General features: G+C 41.7%; 1 protein-coding gene across 2 annotated transcripts in view; it reads left to right on the top strand.

Moving 5' to 3' along the window:
- The window catches only part of olfm2a (olfactomedin 2a), a 532,593-nt gene that overhangs the window by 219,090 nt on the left and 285,819 nt on the right, over window positions 1-27,684 (top strand). Inside the window, exon 1 of one of the 2 annotated variants that reach the window (XM_028823438.2) lies at window positions 7,168-7,721. The exons of the other annotated variant lie outside the window; for it this stretch is intronic. Within the exon in view, the coding sequence (XP_028679271.1) occupies window positions 7,584-7,721 (138 nt within the window). The 5' untranslated portion in view covers window positions 7,168-7,583. Of the gene's footprint in view, window positions 1-7,167; window positions 7,722-27,684 lie in introns of those variants that run through there. 2 annotated transcript variants of the gene reach the window in all.

The following is a 27,684-nucleotide window of genomic DNA, read 5'->3' as shown; positions in this document are numbered from 1 at the left end:
ACCCTTTGCATTATTTCACTACCCCCTTACAGCCACCTATGCCCCTTTCCTCATGTGCTATATATTGCCTTTGATTCCTGTATGTCTAATCATTCTCCTCTGATGATGACTTCTGGTAGGGGTTGAAAGCTTAGGAATAAAAAACTATTTTAAGATACATAACTCATCTTCTCCCTGTGTGGATTTCTAGCTACAAATATGCAAACCATATGCCAGACTATCACTTCTATTCATACAGACATATATATATATATATATATATATATATATATATATATATATATATATATATATATATATATATATAAACACATATAATCTATTTATATATATATAATATATATATATATATATATTATATATATATATTGTGGCAGGAAGCTGGGTATGGGATGCCTGGAAGGACCAGGAGAGGGATTGTACCTATCCCGGGCCATAAGAGGACAGCCACCCTGGTTGCTTTGGGGGTCACGGGAACGGAGCTGAGAAGCTCAACCCAATAGGGTCCCACCGCCAGGGGGAGCCTGGTGGCTCCTAGGGCCCTGGAAGCCAGCACTTCCGCCACACCAGGAAGTGCTGGCGGAAGGAATTCCAGGGTCACCCGGAGTGCTTCCAGGTGCTTGTTTGGAGGTTCATCAAGGGGCACCTGGAGCATATTTGGGTGAACATAAAAGGGGCCGCCTTCCAACAGTCGAAGAGTGAGAGTCGGGAGGAAGAGGACAAGGCTTCGAAGTGGGAAGAGAAGGTGGCCTGAAGAGGACCATTGAAAGGCCCAAAAAAAAAGGGTGTTTGGTGCTGGAGCTCTGTATGCTGTGCAGGACTCATTGAACTGTAAATAGTGTAAATAAACCGTGTGTGGTGGACTTAAGAACGGTGTCTGTCTGTCTGTGGTCGGGCTGGCTCTCACTATATATAAGGAATAAGGAAGAACAGGTCCATGGTAGAAATGTTGGAGAGCCATCCTGGTTTAATCAAATGAAAAATAAAACAAAAAACAAAATGAAGTGCTTTGTGGTGCAAGATGGAACAGAAACGTCCTCTGAAATCAAAGGAGCCATCAGGCTTTGCAACGAGGTTTTGTTCAGTCACGAGAGAGGTGCTCTGTCCAGCCTACGGTGTGCAATTTTCCTAAAGTAACGCCTCCTTCCAGCCGCCTCGTGATTTATAGGTAGGGGTGGGACTGGAAGGGGCATGGCCAAATGCCCTCACTGGACGTCTTCTCAGCACTGTAGAGGGAACAGAAAAAGTCAGAGTCAGCACTTTTGGCACCTTTCGATCCGGGGTGGTAGTTCATACCTCAGAAGTGATCCACAGCTGCTGTATATATTTGATTTAAGCACGTCATGCAGTTAATTCTGTTAGTGACTGTGAGCTAAGTATGGTACCTTCTGGGTGACACTTGGAGCACTTTCTCCATGCTCTTTGCTTGTTCTGGGATAGAAGATGCCATGTTAGAAGAAGCAGACACACATGACAGGAGCACACCAACTATAGGGGTCACCCGTCCTGCATTTAGCCACACACTCTGACAGGGTGTCACTGTAGAGATGACAATTAACCAAACACACAGCTCTCAGGCCTACACTGTGCGCATAAATACAGTATGGAAATAGAATGATAGAAGGAATACACACAGCAAAAGAAAACCATTGCTTTTTCCAGATTGTTCCCATTGTTCCTTTTCTCATATATTTTTCCAATAGAAAATAAATCAAAAATGAAACCTGCAGCTCTAATTTATAGCTGGCAGTCCTGTCCTGTCTATTCCATTATTAATTTTCCTGTAAAAGCCAGGCACTTCCAGCCACTGAAGCAGTCCCAACCTCTCGCCCGCCCCAGTAGCACACTGAAGTCGATTCTAGTCCAGTGATTTATGTAAGTTTGATTGGAGGCCTGGCCGGTGGTGGCTCTACATGAGCCTCAGGCAGTCTTTTCATTTTCCTGTGGTTTTAAACAATCAGGTGCTTAATTGCCCAGTCGTGGACAGTTTGGGGAGGATTCTGTTTATTATTGCTTTGATCACGTTTGCTGCCACCACTGACCTTGCTGCCTAAACTGACAGCCTAGTCGTCCTCTGGGCATGGCCAGAATGTCCTTCATCATTGTAGCTCCCTCCATGTCAAGATGAGTGGTCCCTTTATCTGACACATCGCCATCAGCTAGCTGTGCTTACTGTGACTATGGCGAAACTCAAGCATAACCCATCTGTCACTTAAAAATGTATCTTTGACTGTGCCGTCTGTCTTTCCTTCTCTCTCAAGCTTGTCTTTGCACACGTGTGGGAAAGTTTGGATTCACTCTGAAACTTTCAGGATGCTGGTATTTGGTGTACGGAGCCAACTGAGGACCTGTACGGTATCACGCTACACCCTCTTATGCAGTTGTGCATCTTGGCCGTCCCCTTCTTCTTCTGTCCTGATTCGATCAGCTTGCCCTCTTCTCTGAAGACACCCGTAGACACGTCCGTATGAAATCGTCAGATTCATGCAAATCTGTTTCGTTCAATGACCTTCATTTTACAAACCAGCAATAGGCTCACATACTGTATGTATTGAGAACGCCGTTTCATTTTGGCCATTTTTGAACCCAGAATTGAACTTTAGCAATGGGAGCACCTGACAACCTAATGAAAGGCAATTTATCTGCTTTATTGAACAGAATAAGAGGTTTCAGCAGTTCCAGCGCCATTACAAACGTTTCTCTAATAATAAATTAGCATTTAAACTTGATGAATTAAGGATCAGCTAAGAGAGTTTAGCATTAGGACAGTGGAGCAAATGGCAGCTGAAAATGGGCCTTTGCAGTCAAATGTGAATAAGAAATTATAAGTCAGTCATTTTAGGCAGTAATAGTCATTACAGTAAAAGTAATGCCTTGGCTATATTTTTAAATCAATTTAATGGTATCTTAATAAAAAAAGTAACAATTCCCATTTCAGCTGTGCTACCTAGCTAAGATAAGTTGAAATCTATGTAATCAATGTAGACCTCGGTATTAGCATTTGCAGTGCACCGTCTATTGGAATGCATATGGTAATAAAATGCATTGCATTTATCATTCCAACAGGTGGTGCATCAGAAACATTTTTACAATAAAATGCATTACCACAAATATTTCTGATGTGTCATCTGTTGAAATGACAAACTCAATACATATGTCTCTGTTATATGCCGTTTGGTATGGGATTCATAGAAGAAGTGTTAATGTTTGTGATGTCCCATCTGTTGAAATGACAAACTCAATGCATATGTCTCTGTTAAACGCCATTTGGTATGGGATTCATAGAAGTGTTAATGTTTGTGATGTCCCATCTGTTGAAATGACCAACTCAATACATATGTCTCTTTTATATGCTATTTGATATGGGATTTGTAAGAGCAATATTGATGTCTGTGATATGCCATCTGCTGGTGTGACAGAGACACAGCAACTGTATGGACACCTGTCATTTTATAAAGGTATATATATATATATATATATATATATATATATATATATATATATATATATATATATATATATATATATATATATATATATAGTGAACAAAAGACAAAGCGCATGAGGGATGCTGCACCTAATGTGCAATGGTAAAAGATAGGTTCAAGGTCAAAAACATACATAAATAAATATCAAAGTCTGTTGTTTCTCAGTGAGGGTTCAAATGCAAGCTGCCATGAGGTTAAACGAATGCACACTTCAAGTGATGGGATACTTACAAACAATTTGCTCTTTTTGAACATTTCCCTTCCGTGAATCGTGTGTACTGATTTGTGAGCAAAGACAAATCGATTCAGTAGAGCACAATGATTACAGGAATGCTAAAGTGCGTGAGAGATGCCATCAGGCTCTAATGTTTAGATGTATAAAGTGCGTGTGCTGGTCTGATTCACAATTCTTTCTAGTTAGAATTAACTCATCATCAGGTGAATGAGAACTCTGTCACTCATGATTCTCTTGCTAATCATATAAGTACAAGAGAGTAACAACAAATTTATATTAGAATGTTTTGTTTGTTTTGTATGATTTATATATACAGAACATATACAGTAAATGCAATATTAAACCAACACGTTTATGCTCCTTTGAATATTCAACAAAATAGTCATGCAAAATTGAATAACAATGATGTGCTTTAAACTTTACTTTAGCACACATGTTTGTGGCTCTGTGTATGCAACCTAACCATTACCCGAGAACGAGTCAAACAATTCTCATTCATTTGATTCGTAGATGAGTCTTACAATTCTCAACCATTTCATTCAAGAACTGAATCTTTACCTGAAAATGGGTTACACATTTCTCATTCACTCATGATTCTGTACTCTAATATCTCACTTTAATTATGAATTTGAAATGTATTATCATGCTTTGTGGACTGAAACAGCTCATATCAAAGTCATATCACTTTTCATTATGTTGTATATAAAATGTATGAATTATTAAATTAAATATTTGTTACGCAATCACAGAGACCCTGAGCATCAACCGCTAACCCTTTAAATGAATTCAAATGAAATCAAAAGAATCGATTTACTCAAATGGGTAATTAGAAAGCATCGAGTCAAAAAAGGAAATTGACATATCCATCGCTACCAACTTCAGGTTAAAGAGTGCTTTGAAAAGTGCCATGAGTGGAAAAGGCAGGGTTAGTGATGTCCGAACAGAAGTAGAGATGAGTAAATGTGTCATCCCCTTTGTTTACCAATGGGAAACCTGAGAGATACTCCCAATGCTCAGGTGTATGACATTACAGCATCTATCTATCTATCTATCTATCTATCTATCTATCTATCTATCTATCTATCTATCTATCTATCTATCTATCTATCATTATACAGTGCCTTTCATATTTATCTATCTATCTATCATTATATAGTGCCTTTCATATCTATCTATCTATCTATCTATCTATCTATCTATCTATCTATCTATCTATCTATCTATCTATCTATCATTATATAGTGCCTTTCATATCTATCTATCTATCATTATATAGTGCCTTTCATATCTATCTATTGCCTTTCAAATTGATCTATCATTATATAGTGCCTTTCATATCTATCTATCTATCTATCTATCTATCTATCTATCTATCTATCTATCTATCTATCTATCTATCTATCTATCTATAGTGCATTTCATATCTATTTATCCTGCGGTGGGTTGGCACCCTGCCCAGGATTGCTTCCTGCCTTGTGCCCTGTGTTGGCTGGGATTGGCTCCAGCAGACCCCCGTGACCCTGTGTTCGGATTCAGCGATAACACACACAAACACACCCACACACCAAGCACACACTAGGGCCAATTTAGAATCGCCAATCCACCTAACCTGCATGTCTTTGGACTGTGGTGAGGAAACCGGAGCCCCTGGAGGAAACCCACGCAGACACGGGGAGAACATGCAAACTCCACGCAGGGAGGACCCGGGAAGTGAACCCGGGTCCCCAGGTCTCCCAACTGCGAGGCAGCAGCACTACCCACTGCGTCACCGTGCCGCCCCTACTGTATATATATATATATATATATATATATATATATATATATATATATATATATATATATGTATATATTTTTTTTTTTTTTTTTTTAATAGCCAAGGCTCGTTGTAATGAGCCCGTTTATCTCTGCTGTTATGCACCTAAGCAGTTTGACGCACATTGCTCTCCTTTCCAGTTAGCCTGGCTCATCGAGAACTACCTGGGCTGATTGTAATAAAACAGTGAAAGGGAGAATCAGTTATCCTGTATAATTATATAAGTGTGAGATTATGCAGTTTTGTGTGTGTACACTCTCTCACACACTCTCATCAACTGAAGAAAGGCTGGTTTAGGTACACGAGTCAGTCTAACATGCCTGAATTTTTCATGAGGTAGGAAATCTAATTTTGACACAGCAGGAACATCCAAACTTATCACAGATAGTGAGTGACCACGTCAGTAAATCAAGTGCAGGCCACTAGATGTGTGAGAGAGGAGTACTAACTGCTGCACCACTATGCCATTCACATTTCTTTATCTATCTATCTATCTATCTATCTATCTATCTATCTATCTATCTATCTATCTATCTATCTATCTATATATATATATATATATATATATATATATATATGTTGCTGCTTTATTCTGTTTTTTTAAATGTGTTGAAAGTATATTTGAAATGTACAGAATAAAATAATAAGGGCAGCACGGTGGCGCAGTGGGTAGCGCTGCTGCCTCGCAGTTGGGAGACCTGGGGACCTGGGTTCGCTTCCCGGGTCCTCCCTGCGTGGAGTTTGCATGTTCTCCCCGTGTCTGCGTGGGTTTCCTCCGGGCGCTCCGGTTTCCTCCCACAACCCAAAGACATGCAGGTTAGGTGGATTGGCGATTCTAAATTGGCCCTAGTGTGTGTGCTTGGTGTGTGGGTGTGTTTGTGTGTGTCCTGCGGTGGGTTGGCACCCTGCCCGGGATTGGTTCGTGCCCTGTGTTGGCTGGGATTGGCTCCAGCAGACCCCCGTGACCCTGTGTTCGGATTCAGCGGGTTGGAAAATGGATGGATGGATAAAATAATAAAACACACAATTTTCCATTTTCCTTTTCATGTGTCCCAGAAAATACTCTGTGTCAGTTTACTGCATAGGTCTTCCAGGATTATACCCACAAAGACTGCTTCATTTCTTCTGGTAGGCTCCTGCAAGACATTTGTTAGTATTTTCAGCTCACCTCCTCCAATGTCCCCTAGCCTTCAGACCCTCAGAGGAGGAGCAGCGGCAATGGGGAAGAGATTCAATCAGGGCTTTTTGGAATCCGATTCTGTCAGCAGGGACCTATTATTGTTAGGGTTGTGGATAATGCTGATTCCAAGTCCAGCGATGACCCCTGCCATTAATTTTCAGTTTTCATTTGTGAAACTCGTTTTTTTTTTGTCCCGGGAGGTTAAGCATAAAGTCAAAGGGCAGATTCGCAAAGCCACCCCCGCTCCTTAATTCCTGAAATAAGATTAGCTGTGCCGGTATCAAGGAGCACCGTACCACGTTTGTCCCTGAGGACCTTGGATGCTATTAGTTACATCTTCGGATCCCTCCCACAAAGGCTTGCCCTGGCCGATGTCCAAAGACTGGAGAGAGCGTCACCGGAGAGAGAGAGAGAGAGAGAGAGAGAGAGAGAGAGAGAGAGAGAGAGAGAGAGAGAGAGAGAGACTTGAATACGAGTTAGAGAGAGTAAAGGAGCGAGGCAGCATCCGAGGCGCGAGGTGCGCAGAGTGCGCGTGCACGTGTGCTGGTGCCGATTAAGAAAGACAGACACTCGCGGTCCCTTTCACTCAACGCTGGAGACACACAAGGCGGCTCAGCGGACCCGATTCACAATGCAGCAGCGCTAGAAAGGAGCCCTCCGCCCCCTCCCCTCCCCTCCCTCCCCCCGCCCTCTCAATTAGGAGTCCTTCGCAATTTTTTTTATTTTTTTATTTTTTTTTTGGGGGGGGAAACGCGACTTGCTGTTGAGTGGTGCCAAGAGGTAAAACCAAGTGCCCCTAAGGCTGGCATTTTACGGAGAGAAGCTGGGGCCAACATTGGCCTTGGACAGGAGGACACGAGGTTCAAAATGACTGTACCGTTACTAAAAATTGGAGCTGTGCTCAGTACTATGGCTATGGTCACCAACTGGATGTCTCAGACTTTGCCTTCATTGGTTGGGTTGAATGGAACTACCATATCCCGTGGTGGGACATCGGAAAAAATTGTAAGTGTCCGGGACAAGTCCGAAAGGGTGGAGGTGACGGGTTCGGGTACAGGGTGGTGGTGTTTGGATCATGTTGTCAAAATGTACCTGTTAACAAATCAGTTAGGGGAAGTTTGGTGGGGAGTCGTTTTGGATTTGGATAGCAGACTGGTCGATTTGTTCTTGGTATTGCTTTGGAACTTACTTGGCATTTTGAAAAGCGTCATGTTTTGCAAAGAGTCAGGGAACTGATGAAGAGACATTTCGGATCACTCACTTGTAGGGTGCAGGGAAATGGGGGGCGTTACGTGATTGGCATTCCTTCATTACGTTGGCATAGATTTACCATCATTGGAAATGCCCAGAGAATCCCAGCTTCGCCTTAAAGTGTTAGAGGATTGACATTTGGATTAAACTCGCATTCGGACAGCCTTATCAATAAACAAGTGATGTCTGTAGCCTATGTGGCGGGCTTAGGAAGGAAGCAAACTGCTTTTACAGAAAGAAAAACAATCTGACTTGCAATCCAGAGTTCCTTCTTAATTTATTATAAATATTTTTACCTGCGACATTTTTTTTTCATTTTTACCGTAAGGTTTTATCTCAGTAATGATGTTCCTGTTGAATTCTGGCGCCTTTCATTCGGGTTGCTGTTAGTTTTCTTCTTCTCCTTTTCATTGGTGAGAGGGGCTTTTAAGAATTGTTAGAGGCAGTGAATACCGGAGGAAAAACTGGGGAAATTTTTTTGGAGAGGTAGCCTTCAGTCTTTTGTTAATGGGGGTTCATGGATTATTGGGGGCATAACATGCTCTTCAGAATGAAAGGTGTGACTCTCGGAAGTTTTTGAGTAAGCGTGTGAGTGCGCGCAGGATATGTGTGTAAGCCGGTGTATACGGCAAGTGGGCAACGCGTGTGCCCTCCTGTGTTGGTATGTGGACTCGAGATTGCCAGCGTGCGCATTTAGGCATCGGAGCACGAACTGCACACGCATCGGAGTGTTAATGGCTTTGAATCTGCAAGTGTGCGTGTGTGTGTATGTATATATAAGGGCGTGTGTAGTGGGGATACTGAACATGTATATCCAGTTGGATTGTATACTGCTTATGGTGGGCCATATCTTTGCATGTCTGAATATTTTACTAATCGGGTTTTGGATCTGTGCATAAACACAACCCGAATTCTTATGTCGTATTTAATTACTTATCTGTGGAGTATACGGAGATAGCGCGCGCGTGTGTGTGTTAATTTGAAATTGGGCATGGAAAAGTACTGCAAAACCAACACAGTTAAATTATTATTATTATTTGTATAGTGCACTTTTCTTATTGCGCAGACCTTATATAGCGGGTTGGATAACGGATGGATAGATATTTTACAACAGAATTACAGCGCTCTCCGCATGCAATAAGAAAAGTCCATCCATCCATTAACCAACCCGCTATAGCCTAACTACAGGGTCACGAGGGTCTGCTGGAGCCAATCCCAGCCAACAGAGGGCGCAAGGCAGGAAACAAACCCTGGGCAGGGCAGGGCGCACATACACACAGACCTCAAGCACACACTAGGGACAATTTAAAATCACCAATGCACCTAAAATAGTATAGATTATAATTGGCGCAGAAATAGTATAAATGATACACCACAGTTTATATATATATATATATATATATATATATATATAAAACTGTGGTGTTTTTGTATAGCGCACTTCACTTAGCGCGTGCGTAGCAGGGCAGAGCTCTGTGATTCTATTATACTAAATACAGAGCTGGTGCATATATAAATGATGCGATATAATATAAAACACAGTTGCTGCAAACACTTTTAAGGGTTGCCTTAAATTTTGCAAGAGTGGTTTTCCCACTGGTGATTGCGCACGCATTATCATCGATCTGCTCCTTCCACAATGTGCGCCCGCCGTACTGCTGATATGCGTGAACCGGCTAAGGACCACAGAGCGTGTGCGCATGCGCCTGCTTGTACAAGCAGCTGTGTAGATGGAGACCCTTTTGAGTGCTCCGCTGCAGGTACAGTTGCATTTAAGGGCTGGTAAACTGCTCCTGTTTGTACGTGAGAATGGCCCAGCCTTTGTTTTAACAGTTCTGTATCTATTGGAAAGCATGCCCGTCTCCAGGGGGTCATTCTGCTGAGCTAAGCCCCACCCCCAACATGTCAAGCCCCCATCCACATACTGTAAGCTATCAGGGATACTGTTATTAATTGTTGGATTTTTGGGGATTTTATCCCACTCTAACCCCCCCCCATACCATTTTTGGGACTTTATCCCACTTTGAAACCCCCCCCCCCCCCACACACACACACCTCCCTCTTTACCATTTTTGTCTGGAGCCGGGACTGTTGCAAAGCATTTTGTGACCTTGATGTCATGTGCATCGAACCTTCCGAAGTGCCAGCCGACAAGTGCAACTGTATTTAGGTGGTACCTCCATTCTTAACACTGCATGTGCAAATTGGCAGTTCTCTGCGTGATTAATTGTGCATCTGTAGGAATGTCACGCATGGGTAGCACAAAAGACTATAAGCATATGGTTAGTTTTGAGGCACAAATGCATTTATATGCGGTAGTAAAATGAAGGGCTCTAAAGTGGCACTTCACTGGGTTGTGTGGTTCCTCACAGATCCATAAATTGACAAAAGAATCATTTAAGGGTTCTTCACATATGGAAATGAGTTCCTTGAGCTTTTGATATGAGGACAAAACAGAAATGTTTAATGCGTAGCAGGCCACCGGCAGATCATGAAATCTTGAAGTTAGCCTGTGTCATAGTCAGAGTCCTCTTAAAGCCATGTAGTGTATTTCACAAATCCCTTATGATCTATTCATAGAGCATGTTATAGTGAAATAACTCAAGGTTCTTTTTGCAACTTCCATGTGGATGGTTCTTTTGGGACTCAACAACGGTTCCCCCATATGGCATTGCTCTGAAGAACCACTTTGACACCATTGCTAACAGATCAAGAAGACCCACATTTTGCCCACATTATCAAATGCAGCCAAAGTCCCTGTAAAATTCTGAAGCCACTGGTGTGTGTCACCAATCTCTTATCACCTGTTCACAGACCCTGTTAAAGATCTAGATAAATCAAGGTTCTTTTAGGACCCTTCATGTGAGTGGCTCTTTTGGAAAGCAAATCTGGTTTCCCTATGGTATTGCTCTGAAGAATCATCCATCCATTCATCCATTTTCCAACCCGCTGAATTCGAACACAGGGTCACGGGGGTCTGCTGGAGCCAATCCCAACCAACACAGGGCACAAGGCAGGAACCAATCCCGGGCAGGGTGCCAACCCACCACATCTGAAGAATCACTTTGGCACCATTGCTACTTAGGAGGACAGTAGCAGATCAAGAAGACCCAAACTTAGCCTGTGTTAGCCAATACAGCAAATGTATATTAATAAAATAATATTTCACAAATACATTATCATATGTTCATGGTTTTTGTGGAACCTGTTACAGATCCAAATAAATCAAGGTCCTTTCTAGATACCTTCATGTGGATTGCTTCTTTTCAGAACCAAAAAAGGGTTCTCATCACTCTGATGGATCACATTGGCACCTTTACTTTTAAGCAGGCTGCCTCACGGGACACTAACTGTTGAAGAAAACCTGAAGTGAGCCAGTGTTATTGTGGGCACCAAGAGACCGTTAAAATTAGGAGCCCCCTGGTATTTCTCAAATCTGTTCTCATCTATCCATGGGTACTTATGGAGCCTGTTATACATCTAAATAAGTAAACGTTCTTCCTGGAACGTTCATGTTGGAAAGAAAAATGATTCTTCTATGGCATCGTGCTGAAGAACCACTTTGGCACCTTTACTTTTAAGAGTGTATAAAGCAGGCTTAACGTGTGGGCACAATGGGCACCCCAAGAGCATAGGGGCCCATGATGTTTCTGATGCCTATGTACTGTATGTTTCTCTTTTGCTATCAAAATAGGGGTCCCAGTGCACTACTTTGCCCGGGGGACTATCATACTGTTAAGACGGACCTGAGAAGGACACCAACAGGTGAAGAAAACCTGAACTATGTCTGTTATTATTGTATCCAGAAAGAGTCCTTTCAAATCAGGGTCCCATTTGCATTTCAAAAACCTGTTATCTTCTATTCTTGGAGCTTGTTATGCAACTAAATAAATTAAGGCTCTTTCTGGAAGCTTCTAATAGGCTGGGTCATTGCCAGCTGTCATACCACCTGCACCTCAGAAGAGGTCAACCACCTGATAAGATGAGAGGCCATCTAGCAAAAGCTTGGAAGAGGTGATGGTGAGACCAGAAGGGGGTGCTAACCCTGTGGTCTAAGAGGGGTAAGAAAATCCTTTGGAGGACACATAAAATTGAGGTCCTGACACTCTGTGGACATTGAAGATCCCTGGGCATCCTTTGTAAAGAGTAGGACGCATCCCGATGTCCTGGCCACAAGGCCTAGCCTTTCTGGCCCCCTAATCACCCCCTGTCTCTGATTGGCTAACTATCTCTCACCCCTTCACTACCTAAAAGCTGTTGTGTGTGATGTTGATGCCAGCGGGTTTGCTTACCTTGTGGTCTGAATGTGGATCGCAACGCCCCAGTGAGGTGATGGGACCACTGTGTTGTAAAAATGGCGCCATCCTTCAGAGCGAGATGTACAGGTCCTGACTCTCTGTGGTCATAAAAGATCTCTGGGCATCCACCTGAAGCTAAGCCTGGATGTGAGGCCATCTAGCTTGGAAGAGGTGCTGGTGAGACCAGCAGGGGGTGCTAACCCTGTGGTCTAAGAGTGGTAAGAAAATCCTTTGGAGGACACATAAAATTGAGGTCCTGACACTCTGTGGACATTGAAGATCCCTGGGCATCCTTCATAAAGAGTAGGGTCTATCCCAATGTCCTGGCTAAATTGTTCTCCATGGCCCAGTCATTCTGGCCCCCTTATCATCTCCTGTCTGTGATTGGCTAACTACGTCTCACCACTTCACTGGAACAAAAATGGCTGCCATCACACCATCCAGGTGTGGCGGTTGAAGTGGCTTCCCACTTACTGTGTGAAGCGCTTTGAGTACCTTGAAAAGTGCCATAGAAATGTAACGGATTATTATTAAACTGTGGGATCGTTCTGAAGAATCACTTTGACCCCTTTTAGTTTTAAGAATGTCTCCGACTTACTAGGGAAAATGTGGGGCTTGGTGGCAGGATTGGCACTCCAGCCTCGGTAAAAAAAACGTTCCAGTGTGGTGCTGAGGTGTCCCAATCCAGGTGGTTCATTGTGCGGTGGGTGCGGCCAACGTGCCATCAGCGCATGCTCCCAACCTTCAGGATTGCTCCATCCTGGGTGTGACGTTAACCTGCAAGGGATACATGGGGATTGCAGGCAGGACTGGCACTGCAACAAACCTCACAGAGTTCCATTCCATTTAAACTCATGTGGTGCTGAGGGGTTGCACGGCTGCGGGATCCTGTGGTGGTCTGTTGTGTGGTGGGTGCGTCAATGCGCTGTTTCAGTGCAGGCCCCCAAACTCTCTCTCTCTCTCTCTGTCTCTCGGTCTCCAGTAAGCTGTATATGTTCTTGTGTCTATGTGGATGGATGATTCCTTGTGCCAGTATTTGTAGATTTGCCACAAGCTTTAAATGTATTGTGCACATGCTGTATAAGTGAGAGCACCCAGGCTTTACTTAAAGACCCCAGATCTTACTGTGCACACAGTATGCGTGTGTGTCTTTAACCGTGTATATTAGTAGAATGTGTCACCACACATTTATGTGCTTTGGAACTTCATGACTTTCTGGTCACGTGCACATCGACATCCATGTCACAGCTGAGTGAGTAGGATAGTCAGTGGGCTTCACTGTGCACTTGTGTTTGTATGAAACTGTCCGGCTGGCCATTAATGTGCATCTTCAGTGTTTGTCGTCTACTTCTGAACATTTGTAGTGCGTGTATTGTGTAATTGTGCTGCTGTATCATAAGTGTTTGGCTTTCTGTTAGTTAAGATGTGCATTTTAGCCAATGAGATACCACATTGTGGGGCCTTTGTGGGTACCAGTCAGTGTCACTGTTAATTTAATGGCCTGGCTCAGGCCCGGTCTTAGGTATTATGGGGCCCTAGGCGAAAGGGGGGTCCAGGGGCCCCCTGAGGGGGGCAGAGCCCCCCTGGAAGCTCTGTGAAATGCGTGAAAATTAGACCAAGGAGTCGATCCGGGGCCCCCCGGACGCCGGGGCCCTAGGCGGTCGCCTACTTCGCCTATGCCTAAGGCCGGGCCCGATTGGGACAAATAATGCTGTAGTATATTTAAGTATATATGACAATTGCTCACTCGGACAATTTGTTTTGGGGGCCCCCAAGAAGGCAGGGGTCCTAAGCTATAGCTTGTGTAGCTTATACGTAAATCCTGCACTGGCCTGGCTGGATGAGCGTCTCAGTACGTATGTGACTCCTTCTGGATTTCCGTCAGTGTCTGAAAGTCTCTTTTCAGCACTTGTTTAGAGCTGAACTCATATGTGTGTATGTTGGGAAGTCTGTGTGTGTGTGTGTGTGTGTGTGTGTGCTTCAGCGTGTTGAAACAATTTGTGTGTGTTAGCATCTCCCACCACCTGATGCACAAATATTAACAAAGCAGCTTCCAATGGTCGCTCGTGAGAAGCATGTTTTATGAAGCATACTAAAAATAGCTGTTGACGTGGAATGGAAGTCCACTCCAACAGAGGGAGGAATACCAAGTATTGGAGTACTTCTGTGTATGCCCCACTTCTGTCATGTCATTTTTTGGGAACTTCATGGATTTTTTGTACATTATTATTACTTATTTTAATATTGTCACCCCCCCCCCCCCCCCCGTTTCAGCACTATTAGAACCTTTAGAAGATATGATTTGTTACATCTGTTTTTATAATCTGAGCACAAGCAGCTGAAATGGCTGGCTCATGGTCACACATTGTCATTAGCAGGATTTGAACCAACAATCTCAAAGTTTGAAGTCCAAAGCCTTAACCACTATGCCATGCTGCCTGCTTATAGATAGATAGATAGATAGATAGATAGATAGATAGATAGATAGATAGATAGATAGATAGATAGATAGATAGATAGATAGATAGATAGATAGATAGATAGATAGATAGATAGATACTTTATTAATCCCAAGGGGAAATTCACATATGGAGGAATATTTTGGACAACATTAAATAAATAAATGAATATGCAAATAAATTTTATATGAAATAAATAAAAACAGACTGATATTTGAGCATAAAGAATTAAATGTATCATGAAATATGTTTTTATTGCTTATTTCTTTCTTTAAATATATATACAGTATACACTAGCCATCCCCCGCAGCTCCGCCCGCGTATTAGTGAAACAGGACAGTGAGGACGGCGCCGCCCAGCTCCCCTCTCCTGACGTCACTTTCCTCTTCCCCTCCCCTCCCCCTACAGCCTCTGTCTCGGATTAGCGCGAATATATCGCTCCTGCTAGCGAACTATGATTCTTAGCGCAATGAGAGAAGTCACAAAATCAACCGGAATGCTCAAGCAAATTACAGATTAAAAAAAAAGATCTAAATCCGTTAAGTAGTAATCTCGTTCGCTAACCTAGCGCAGTTAAGATTACGCCCCGAGGCAGAGGGTGGGTGAGGAGGTAAACCCGCCCCCCTCCCCGCAGCCCGATAAGTCTCTTTCGGATTCGCGCTAATAAATCGGTATCGCAAGCGAACTATGATACTTAGCGCGATGAGAAAGTCGCAAAATATTCAAGCAAATTATAGAAAAAAAAACCCGATCTAAATCCGTTATGTAGTTCTCTCATGAAAGGCGGACAGACATACAAACGGGTCTAAAAAACTATAAGAAATTTCGCGCTTGGACAATGAACCGTTTAAAACTGTTTGATATATATATATCAAATTGAAATAATTATATATATATATATATATATATATATATATATTATTTCAATGGCACCACAGGTGTGCAACTTGAGATACACACAGTGAAAATTATAATTTTTTAACTATCGAAGTCAAGAGGGCGGGCACTAGCAAGTCCTGTGTTTTGATTGGTGAAACATCAATTGAGGGCGCATACATTTCTGTCCATCAAGCGCCACATTTGCAGCAGCCGCAGACGATGAATTTGAGACTACTTGAATTAAACTTGCCACGTCGTGCCGAACGGTGGCGCAGTGCTAGTTTGCATGTGCCGTCCTAGTGCTCGTAAATTTCCTACGGGCGTTCCAGTTTCTTCCCATTGTCCAAAGACGTGCAGGTTAGATGAACTGGCCACGTTAAATTGGCCCATGTGTGTGGATGTGCGTGTTCGCCTTATGATGGACTGGTGGCCTGCCCATTGCTTTTTTCTGCTTTGCTCCCTTGGCTGAGATAGGGTCCAGCACACCCCCGCGACCCTCGTCCTGATTAAGCGGGTTAGAAAATGACACGACTTTATACAGTAATTCGGGACAGCTTTTTCTTGCACCCATGACAATGCAAATTATCATTTTAACTTATCCTTACATGTTTTAAAGATATCTCTAAATTACCATTTGACTTGCCATATGCACCCTTGTCACATCTTTGAGTAGACGATTTGCTTGGCTTGGGAATCCCGCGGCTCTTGGGTGTGTGCCAAAGACAGTGAATGTGGGCGTCCCCGCCTTGGATGATTCACCAATCAAAACACAGCACTCGTCAGAGCCCGTCCTCTCCCCGTTGATGGGTAAAAATGACAGTTTGAATTTCAAAGGCGGATTTCAATTTGCGTGCTGCGTCACTGGAATAAATACATTGAGAAATAATTAAATGCATTATTTAAATGGCGCCTAAAACGTATTTAAAGACACAATTATTTATTTTATTTATTTTTTGTCACGTTTCATAATACATCCATCCATCCATTTTCATTTATTTGCTATTAATTAATGAATTAATGAACATTCAGAAATGTTCCTTCATGTACTAGCTGGACAAATTTAACATTGCCAATCCAATGTCAACCTACTAACGTGTCCAGGAGTTAAGAAAACGGTGCCTGGAAAAGCTAATTCAACATGAAGTAAAAATGCAAACTCCACATGACGACACGAGCAAGAAATCAAGCTTCAAGGCCACTCGATATCACTCAATCGGTGATAAGATGGTTCCCCAAAACCCCCTTTCCCCTTAGGAAGCCCCCCTTGGTATGAACATACTGTAAAACAGTGGCCATCCTGGTTTTCATCAAAAGCGCAACTGGACCGCAACAAACTCCTCCTACAGGACATGCCCGGTGTAGCCCATTTATTAACGCTCAGCATAGTTCAGGAGTCTGGCGATCAGGGTTGAGTCTGCGCCCAGCTACAATGAATTGCATTTCTTTATGTATCATGAGCAGTCTCAGAGCAGAGTGAAAAATGACAGCTAATTTGATTGCAATTTCTGTACGTATGTAATTATCTGACTGGTCGGACGTGTACATGTTTTTATCTATAAAAGAAACATTCTTTGAGCTGATGCCGTAAGTGAAGATGAAGACGATGGAGTTTTTATTTATTTATTCATTTATTTATTTATTTTTAGCAACAATTACCTTCTAGTACTTCTCCAACTGCCTTAATTACCCCCTGGAGACAAATTACCTATCTATCTATCTATCTATCTATCTATCTATCTATCTATCTATCTATCTATCTATCTATCTATCTATCTATCTATCTATCTATCTATCTTCTAGTTTGACCGAAGCAACTGCTGGATCCTCGATTGTGTCTGTACAGTTTCCACTTTTCAGATAATCATAATAAACCCCCCGACTCCTGCAAAACGAATACATACGCTACTGTCTGATTACGCGGCCGTCTGAGTCAGAATACTCGCTGCGAAATCTTCATTCTGATTCTCTCCGACGTGCTTGCCGACTTTCTTTCATCTCGTAACCATATGAGTAAAGCAGAATGTTGTACATCACTATCTGGGCAACGAAAACAGTAGTATGGAGTCGATGATGCTGGACATTGCCGGACAGGCTTTTTAAAGCGCCACGCAAGTACATCGGGGTCAGCAAAGTATAATCTTCTATAGGTAGAAATTCTGTTGTGTGTGTTGGGCAACAGACGTTAAGCACCGATTTTAATGAAAATACACACGAATTACAAGTCATGAAGCAACAGTTTCGAGAATCAGTCGGAGGGCCTTTTCATTATTTGCTCTGGATAAAAACCTTATTCGAGGGAATTTCCTGGCTGATTGCCAAAGCAATCGGACAAGCCCTCCCCACCCCGATTTAGCTTTCTTTGTTGTGCATGCGATATTGAAAGTCGAGGACAAATTACAGGAAATGCGGAGAGGACTTTGTCAGGTTTAAACAGATGAGGCTTGATCGATCGTTTGATCAAAGTAAACTCCCCTCATTAACAATACTGTATACTGTACTCGAAATCCGAGTGCGCATGCGTCCATATCAGAGTGCTATTCTGAGGATTTGTCTTCCAGATGTTGTTTAAGGCTCATTTGGAGAAATTGTGATCTCAAAATAACTAGCGAAAAACTTTTTCTTTCTTTCTTTCTTTCTTTCTTTCTTTCTTTCTTTCTTTCTTTCTTTCTGCAGACCTACAAACAGCTGTTGGTGCAACACTTGGCACTGCAGCTTTAGTAGCCAGGGTTCCATGGTTCAAATTCTATGTTTACTTTCCTCTCATAACCCCTTACATTATTTGGAGACTGCTAATGCTGGAATAGGCTACACCCCTTTGCCACCCTCAACTCCTCTAATCGGTTCTAGGAATTTTATTCTATCTATCTATCTATCTATCTATCTATCTATCTATCTATCTATCTATCTATCTATCTATCTATCTATCTATCTATCTATTGTATAGTGCCTTTCATATCTATCTATCTATCTATCTATCTATCTATCTATCTATCTATCTATCTATCTATCTATTGTATAGTGCCTTTCATATCTATCTATCTATCTATCTATCTATCTATCTATCTATCTATCTATAGTAAATTCATTTCTTCTTAATGTATCTACATTTTTAATCTTGCCTACTACTCTATCTATCTATCTATTGTATAGTGCCTTTCATATCTATCTATCTATCTATCTATCTATCTATCTATCTATCTATCTATCTATCTATCTATCTATCTATCTATCTATCTATCTATGTAATCCTGCCTACTATACTAAAGTTATTATCTATCTATCTATCTATCTATCTATCTATCTATCTATCTATCTATCTATCTATCTATCTATCTATCTTCTTTCAAAATTGTGTTTATTTTTCTACTATATAGTGTCTTTCACATCAATCTATCTGTCATATTGCATAATTATCTGCTATATACATAAAATATGATTTATTATTATTATTATTATTATTGATGTTGTTATTGTTGATAAGCTATATAGTTCCTTTCACATCGCTATTATCTTATCTTTCACAATTAATTTCTGTCTATTGATGTACAATATAGTGCCTTGCACATCTATCTGTCTATCATATTTTTTCACAATCATCTCTCTATTGATCTATTATATAGTGCCTTTCATATCTATCTATGTGTTGCGTGTTAATATAAATGTGTATGTACATGTATATGTGTGTGTATATTTGTATATTTGTACCGTATTTGCAGGTACCTGTACAGCATATCGATTATTTATTTAATACATGTATCTGGGGGTGTATTTGAACAGAAATCTTGACTGGTCCCAGAACTCAGCGGCCATATATAAGAAGGGTTGAAGTAGGCTGTATTTCCTACGAAGACTCAGATCTTCTAGGGTCTACAACACTATGCTATGGATTTTTTATGAGTTTGCGCTGTTGGCATGTGGATTGGGTAACATGAAAGTCGCAGACATTAAGAGGCTAAACAAACTAATTTAGAAGGCTGGCTCTGTGGTAGGAGAGAAGCTGGACAGCTTGGAGATGGTGGCAGATCGGAGAATGTTGTCTAGACTTCAGTCTCTTATTGAAAACGCTAATCCCCCCCACCCCCTTATTGTGTTGTGGCTGGATAGAGAAGCGTTTTCAGCACTGGACTGGCTAACATAAAGCGCTCGACTGAGCGTCACAGGAAGTCCTTCCTCCCCACAGCCGCCATCAGACTCCAGAACTGCTCGTCAGTGCAGTCAGTCATCCACACTATACGCTGTGTCCTTTTATCTCTAATGTACTCGTTCAACTGCTTAAATGTGCAAAACTGTTCTGCTGTTCTCACGTGAATAACGTTTTGTTCTCAGACTGTGCAATATTTTCATTTAATGTGCAATGTTATTATGTGAAGTACTTGAAGCTCAGTATGCTATTACTCTCTAGTTACTAGGGATTTTGTAAGATACTCACATGTCTAGTATTTATTGCATTTCATCACCATGTACCTGTAGAGCCTAGTGAATGATCATTTATTGTACTTTATTTTGATATTTATATATATATATTTTATTCTACATGCTTATTTTTTATACTTGCTCTTAGTTTTATTGTTGCCTTTGTCAGTGTGTACAGTTGTACAGTTGTATGTACAGATGGAACATAAACAATTTCCCTCAGGATTAATAATGTTTACTGATTCTAATTTATCTGATAATAAATATATGCAATGCTTTGCGTCTGTTTTTTTATGGATAAGTGTGAAGAGAGGGTTAAACTTAGCATTCAGTGACAATTTAGTGTAGACATAATAGCAGTACCAGACTGTGTGCTATAAAGTGAAGCGTGTATCTATCTGCTTATACTGTATCTTGATTTTATGAGCTCATTACTGGCCATTCATGCGAGCATCCATATACATCTCGGGGAGCGCACTTAAAGAGTGTTTGCCTCAGATCTCATCGTTGTTATTATTTTTATTTCACTTTCCACCACACTATGCTGGACTGCCCTCTTCCAGGTCTTCTTGGGGATAAACGCCCAGACGCTCCCAGCACATCTACGATTTCCCCTTCTCCTGGGTCTTCTGCCAGTCAGCCATACCTGGTACACGTCTTACTGAAGGTACCCAAGGGGTACAACCTTCTCTTTATCTACTCCAGTTTGATTCAGGGTCTTCATTCCACATATTCCAAACATACAGGGTGTTGTGGGTGAGCAGACGGCAGTGAAATCAGTAAAGCATTGATGGATATTTTCTCCAGTTCTGCATGTTCAAATCCATGTGCCATACATTTATGAATTAGGTTGTGTAATGCGTGAGGGCAGAGTGTCACCTAATGAGAGGACTACATCACCTCAGCTGCTGAATTAGCAATCAAAGACCCCGGTGGTTAAGAGGGGCTCTCGCTGTGGGGACAGTGGATGTCTGAATTGTGTGTCTTTAACCTGTCTGACTGCTGCATCGTTCGGACTTATCTGCAGTCCGGATATGCGATCATCTGAGGTCCATTGAAACTCTAAGGACATTGTCACAGATGGCCGGGGTCCCTCTTCACTGAGATGACTGAGAGAGCCAACGTGGGCAGAACAATACCTCCCCCAAAAATGCTTGATGGCAGCCCCTCTGGGTTGCAGCGGTGCCTCGGACTCCCACAGGGCTTCATGGGAGATGGAGTTGGATAGAGTCCTGCTGCCAGGGGGTGCTGCAACTGCTGCTGAGCCCCTGATTGTAGTTCTGCCGGAAATAAGTCATCAAGCACCTGGAGTACTTCTGGGGGTGTTATAAATGGAGCCAGCAGCCACTACTTGGGGAGCCAGAGTCGGGAGGAGGAGGACGAAGCTTGCCGAGGAGGATTGGAGGAGAAAGACAGTATTGTGTTGTGTTGTGCTTGGAATGTGTTGTGGGCTCGTGGGAACGGGGAAGATGTTCTCCATGAGGGAAGAAAAAGAAAATAAAAGCTTGTGCTTTTATAAGTGTGCCTCTGTGTCGGGTTAAGCACTGGTATAGCGCCATCTACTGTCACACCGTCTACAAATCCTGTGGCCCTGGAACGTAGGACACCTTATACGGGGTCTACGGTGGCTCAGACATTGCATGTATTTGATCGTATGATACATTTATAGAGACCGAGTGTGTCTTTCTAAAGTGGAGAGCTTATGGGTGGCATGGCCTTTTCTCTTCAATTGTAATGTGCTGCTCTGTCAGAGACACTAGAGGCCTGTTACATGAATATAACGCTAGTCATTTATATGCACCTTCCAGCATCTCTCTCTACTGCTGCAACTTTTAGGATGCGTTAGTTCCCACCAGGAAATGTCACCTTCATCTGAGTTTTCCCTGACTTGCTACTGGTGTTCACTTCGGAATTAAATCCTGGACTTTATTTTCTAGAGATTAAACTTTCTGGGGAATAAATTCACTTGACGGCCTCGAAAAGCCACACATTCTGGGGGCAGAGCCTGAGAGTGTTTCATTCAAGGCAACTCCTTCAGTCCTTTTCCTTTCTCCATTTTGATGTAACCTGCTTAGTTCATTTCAGGGTCTTAAAGAGCTACAGGTGCCAGACGGCAGCCCATCCTTCATGAAACACGTGCCCACCTCCAGACTCGCGTAAAAACATGCACGGACTTCTGCAAGTGTGCACCCCTGTCCCTTTTGTGTATCGGAAAAGGAGATTGGCATCAAGATGGGCATCCAGCCTTAAAAACTGATTGAGTGATATAATGATGAAAGTTGCAAAGCATAGGTGGGGTACAGAGTATAGTCCCCCATGACGCAGTAACTGACATAGACAAAAAAAAAACTAGTGGTACCAGTGCCAGCTGAAACCCATTCGGAGCCCCTGATGGCGCCCATAGGTGTCCACAGTAGGAGTCAGTATTAGACTTTGATGACCTCCCCCTCTCGGTGTGCAGAACATGTGCCCACCACTTCAGTTACGTAAACTGCATCCTTCTGTGTACGTATTGCAGAATTTATGGAGAACTAGAAGTCTTAACACCAGTGTGGTAGAGAGTTGGACTTAAGGGACCTTCAAAGCTCACCTTGTTGTTATGCTGGAGAAATCAGATGGGTCAGACTGGTGGGCTTTGTTAGCCCGGATGGCCTGTTGTTATCAAAATGTATCTAATGTTCACAGAGTTTGGTGATACATTGGAAATGGTTGTGTGGAAGGAGGAAAAGAAGCTGGTGACACTTAGGTCGGGTGGTGTACGGACCCCTTGATCAGCTATTTATTTGTTGGTGAGGAAAAGCTGGTCATGGCGTGGCGCAAATATGAAGACGCCCCCTGGAGAAGGCATCGCTTGGTTGTAGGACGGTAGCGGCAGTATTTCTTATTTGGGTGGGACTAAATTCATTACAGATAGGTTTAAAGTTATTTTTATTACTGTTAAATATACATTCATTAAAAAAATAATAATAATTCAAGTTTTATTAACGTACGTGGCACTATTTTTCACGTTTTGATTACTTTTGTTAACACTAATTTAAACCCAATTACAACTGCTTGCATTCCTTTTTGTGATACGTAAGACATATCAAGCCATTGCAAGGCAGAAACGGACAAATGATACCCGTTATAATTTTGACCTGTAGAGCATTGTATAACCGCAAACAGTCCGATTACCATTTTACTACATGCGCAAGTGAATCTAACCTCAACTAGGTTATTACACAAATGTCAAAATCGCATCTTTGCATATCACGTACACCATTCACTTGCTGTTTTCTGTTATGTCAATGAGCTACAAAGCTGAACGCCTTCCTGGCTATAACAGAATTTGGAAACCTTGATATCGATTGACTGGGTTACTCGTGGATATCAGACAACGCCATGACCAGGCCGATCCTTTGGCATTTGACGGCCAGAGTGTGAATAGCAAAGTCATCTCTAAATTAAACACAGCTAGCAGCTGGGTGTCCACTCACCTTTGCGGCATCACCGAAATTTGTAGTGTCGACATCAGGCTCTGACATGTTTTTGGACTTCTGTTTGTTTCCAGTCACTAATAAAACTTGAAATGGCAGTTTGTCGAGACATCAATCACGTCTTCCACCAGTAAGACATAGCCCAACAGTAGTCTAGCGATGGCCGATTCGTGACACGATTTTCAGTTCTTATTTGTTTCTTTTTGCTAATAAAACCTGAAATGGCGGGGTGTCAAGACATCATTCACGTCTCCCTCCAACAAGACATAGCTGTGTAGTGATGGGCGATTCACAACACATTTTGCATTTCTGTTTCTTCCCTTTCACTAAAAAAAATGTGAAATGGTCCTCCACCAACAAGACGTCGCCCAACAGTAGTCTAGTGATGGGCGATTCGCGACACGTTTTGCAGTTTTGTTTTTTACATTTGCTAATAAAACCAGAAACGACTCTTTATCGAAACATCATTCACGTCTTTCTCCAAAAGACATAGTAGTGTAGCAAATCGCGACACATTTTGCATTTCTGTTTGTTTCTTTTCGCTATAAAAAATATGAAATGGCTGTTTGTCGAGACATCGACCACGTCTTCCACCCAGCCCAACAGTAGTGTAGTGATGGGCGACTCATAACTTCTGATTCATAACTTCTGTTTGTTTCCTTTCGCTAATTAACGTGAAATGGCTGTCGAGACATCATTCGCGTCTTCCTCCAACAAGACATATTATAGTAGTGTAATGATGGACGATTCACAACACATTTTGCACTTCTGTTTGTTGGCTTTTGCTAATAAATGTGAAATGGCTGTTTGCTGAGATATCAATCATGTCTTCCACCAGCAAGACATAACCCAACAGTAGTCTAGTGATGTGCGATTTCTGACACGTTTTGCAGTTCTGTTTGTTTCCTTTTACTAATAAAACCTGAAATGGTGGTTTGTCGAGACATCATTCACGTCTTCTACTAACAAGACATAGTAATGTAGTAATGGATGATTCACAACATGTTTAGCACTTCTGTTTGTTTCCTTTCACTAATAAACATGAAATTGCTGTTTGTCGAGACATCATTCATGTCTTCCACCAACAAGACATACTATAGTAGTGTTGTAATGGATAATTTGCGACACATTTTGCAGTTCTGATTGTTTCCTTTTCTTAATAAAACATGAAATGGCTATTTACCGAGATATCGATCACATCTTCTACCAACAGGACATCATCGCCGAATAGTAGTCTAGTGATGTGCGATTCGTGACACGTTTTGCAGTTCTGTTTGTTTCCTTTTACTAATAAAACCTGAAATGGTGGTTTGTCGAGACATCATTCACGTCTTCCACCAACAAAACATAGTAATGTAATGATGGATGATTCACGTGTTTAGCACTTCTGTTTGTTTCCTTTCACTAATTAAAGTGAAATGGCTGTTTGTCGAGACATCATTCATGTCTTCCTCCAAAAAGGCATGCTATAGTAGTGTAATGATGGATGATTCACAACACATTTTGCAGTTCTGATTGTTTCCTTTTGCTAATAAAACGTGAAATGGCTGTTTGCTGAGATATCGATCACATCTTCCACCACTAAGACATCGTCAAATAGGAGTCTAGTGATGGGTGATTCATGACACGTTTTGCAGTTCTGTTTGTCTCTTATCGCTAATAAAACCTGAAGTGGCAGTTGCTTGAGACATCATTCACGCCTTCCTCCAACAAGACATAGTAATGTAGTAATGGAGGATTCACAACATATTTAGCACTTCTGTTTGTTTCCTTTTCGCTAATAAACGTGAAATGGCTGTTTGTCAAGACAGCATCGATCATGTCTTCCACCAACAAGACATAGTAATGTAGTAATGGAGGATTCACAACATATTTAGCACTTCTGTTTGTTTCCTTTTCGCTAATAAACGTGAAATGGCTGTTTGTCAAGACAGCATCGATCATGTCTTCCACCAACAAGACATAGTAATGTAGTAATGGGGGATTTGTGACACGTTTTGCCTTTATGTTTGCTTCCTTTGGCTAATTAAACATAAAATGGCAGTTTGTCGAGACATGATTTGCGTCTTCCTCCAACAAGGCATATTAAGGTAGTGTAATGATGGCCGATTCGCGACATGTTTTGCATTTTTGTTTGTTTCCTTTCGCTAAGAAAACGTAAAACGGCAGTTTGTCGAAGCATCATTCGTGTCTTCCTCCAACAAGGTATAGTGTAATGATGGCCGATTCGCGAAATGTTTTGCATTTACGTTTGTTTCCTTTCACTAAGAAAATGTAAAATGGCAGTTTGTAGAGACATCATCCGCGTCTTCAACCAACAAGACATAGTAATGTAGTAATGGAGGATTCACAACGTATTTAGCACTTCTATTTGTTTCCTTTCGCTAATAAACGTGAAATGGCTGTTTGTCGAGACAGCATCAATCACGTCTTCCACCAACAAAACATAGTAGTGTAGTGATGGGTGATTTGTGACACGTTTTGCCTTTATGTTTGCTTTGTTTTGCTAATAAAACATACAATGGAAGTTTGTCGAGACAAAATTTGCATCTTCCTCCAACAAGGCATACTATAGTAGTGTAATGATGGACGATTCATGACACGTTTTGCAGTTCTTTTTGTTTCCTTTTGCTAATAAAACATGAAATGGCTGTTTGCCGAGATATGGATCATGTCTTCCACCACCAAGACATCGCCCAATAGTAGTCTAGTGATGTGCGATTCGTGACACGCTTTGCAGTTCTGTTTGTCTCTTTTCGCTAATAAAATTTGAAATGGCGGTTTGTTGCGACATCATTCACGTCTTCCACCAACAAGACATAGTAACGTAAGGATGGATGATTCACAATGTATTTAGCACTTCTGTTTGTTTCTTTTCGCTAATGAAACGTAAAACGGCAGTTGTCAAAGCATCATTCGCGTCTTTCTCCAACAAGGCATACTATAGTAGTGTAATAATGGACGATCCGCGACACGTTTTGAATTTATGTTTGTCTCCTTTCGCTAATTAAACGTGAAACGCCAGTTTGTCAAGACATCATTCGCGGCTTCCTACAACAAGACAATAGTCGTCTAGTGATGGACGATTTGTGACACATTTTGTTCTTTTTGAATGACTCTTTCTGGTGAATTATACAAATCGTTTCAGTGGAGCACAACCGGAGCAGTGCAGTAACTTCAATGAGTTACTACTTGGTAGCCTCCAGTTTGTGTCACATTTTTTGAGTAGCTGTGATTGGCAACATTTTAAGTCGGTCTTATTTGCTAAATCTTGTATGCCGTATAATTGCCATCCATATATGTGCTTTCTAAATACCTGTACGTTTTTTTAAGAATTAAACAAACTTTTCTAGTGATAAAGTGAACGCTGATGATTTAGCTGTGTACGTTTTAACCAGCTGATATTTTAATCAAGGGAGATGTGTATTAAAATGTACATAAGAGCTCATATGAAAATAAAAAATTTAAAACCGAAGCTACAGGGTGGGCCTAAGAAAAAACTCGCACCGCCCCTATTGTAGGGGCTCCTTTAGTTAGAGGCATGAAGTAAAAGTAGAAGAAAGAATTTATTGAGGCTGAAGATCAAAAAAGTCAAAGAAGGAGAGCATGAGAAGTAAATGTGATTTGGAGCGAGAGCAATGAGGTTTCAGAATCATTAGGTGGGAATGGCAAGATGGAAGTGATGAAAAAAGTTTGATTGAAAGCAACACAAGAAGTCAGCAGTTGGATGAAAGGATCACCAAGATACAAGATGAAATGCTAAGGAAGAGATGGTAGTTTAGGAAGAGTAAAAGAAGGTGAATGGACAAGCCATGAGGAAGCAAAACAAAATCTTAGAAAAGTAGCTAGGAGGCTGTAAGACGTTAAGAGACAGAAGTCTGCAAATGAGCCGCAGAATGAGAGATGTGCTCAGGATGGTAAAGACAGATGGCGAAAGAATTAGGTGTGAATTGCTTGAAAAATACTGAAGGGAACTCAGTGATTGATAGTAACGAGATTAGGGAAGAAATAGATGGAGAAGTTGCTGAGGATGGAGAATGAATGGCATGTTCATTGTGAAAAAAAAGAAGAACTGGGTGGAAAGAAGAAATCAGAAAAGCAGTGCAATGGATGAAGGTACAGAAAGAAGCAGGCCCGGCTGGCATGGCGTTAGAAATGTTGACGGCAATGGAAGGTCCTGCAGTTGAATGTT

The sequence above is a fragment of the Erpetoichthys calabaricus genome, chromosome 17 (genome assembly GCF_900747795.2).
Source record: "Erpetoichthys calabaricus chromosome 17, fErpCal1.3, whole genome shotgun sequence".
NCBI lineage: Eukaryota > Metazoa > Chordata > Cladistia > Polypteriformes > Polypteridae > Erpetoichthys > Erpetoichthys calabaricus.
Note: the sequence above shows the minus strand (reverse complement) of the source record. Positions and strands in the feature narration are given on the sequence as shown.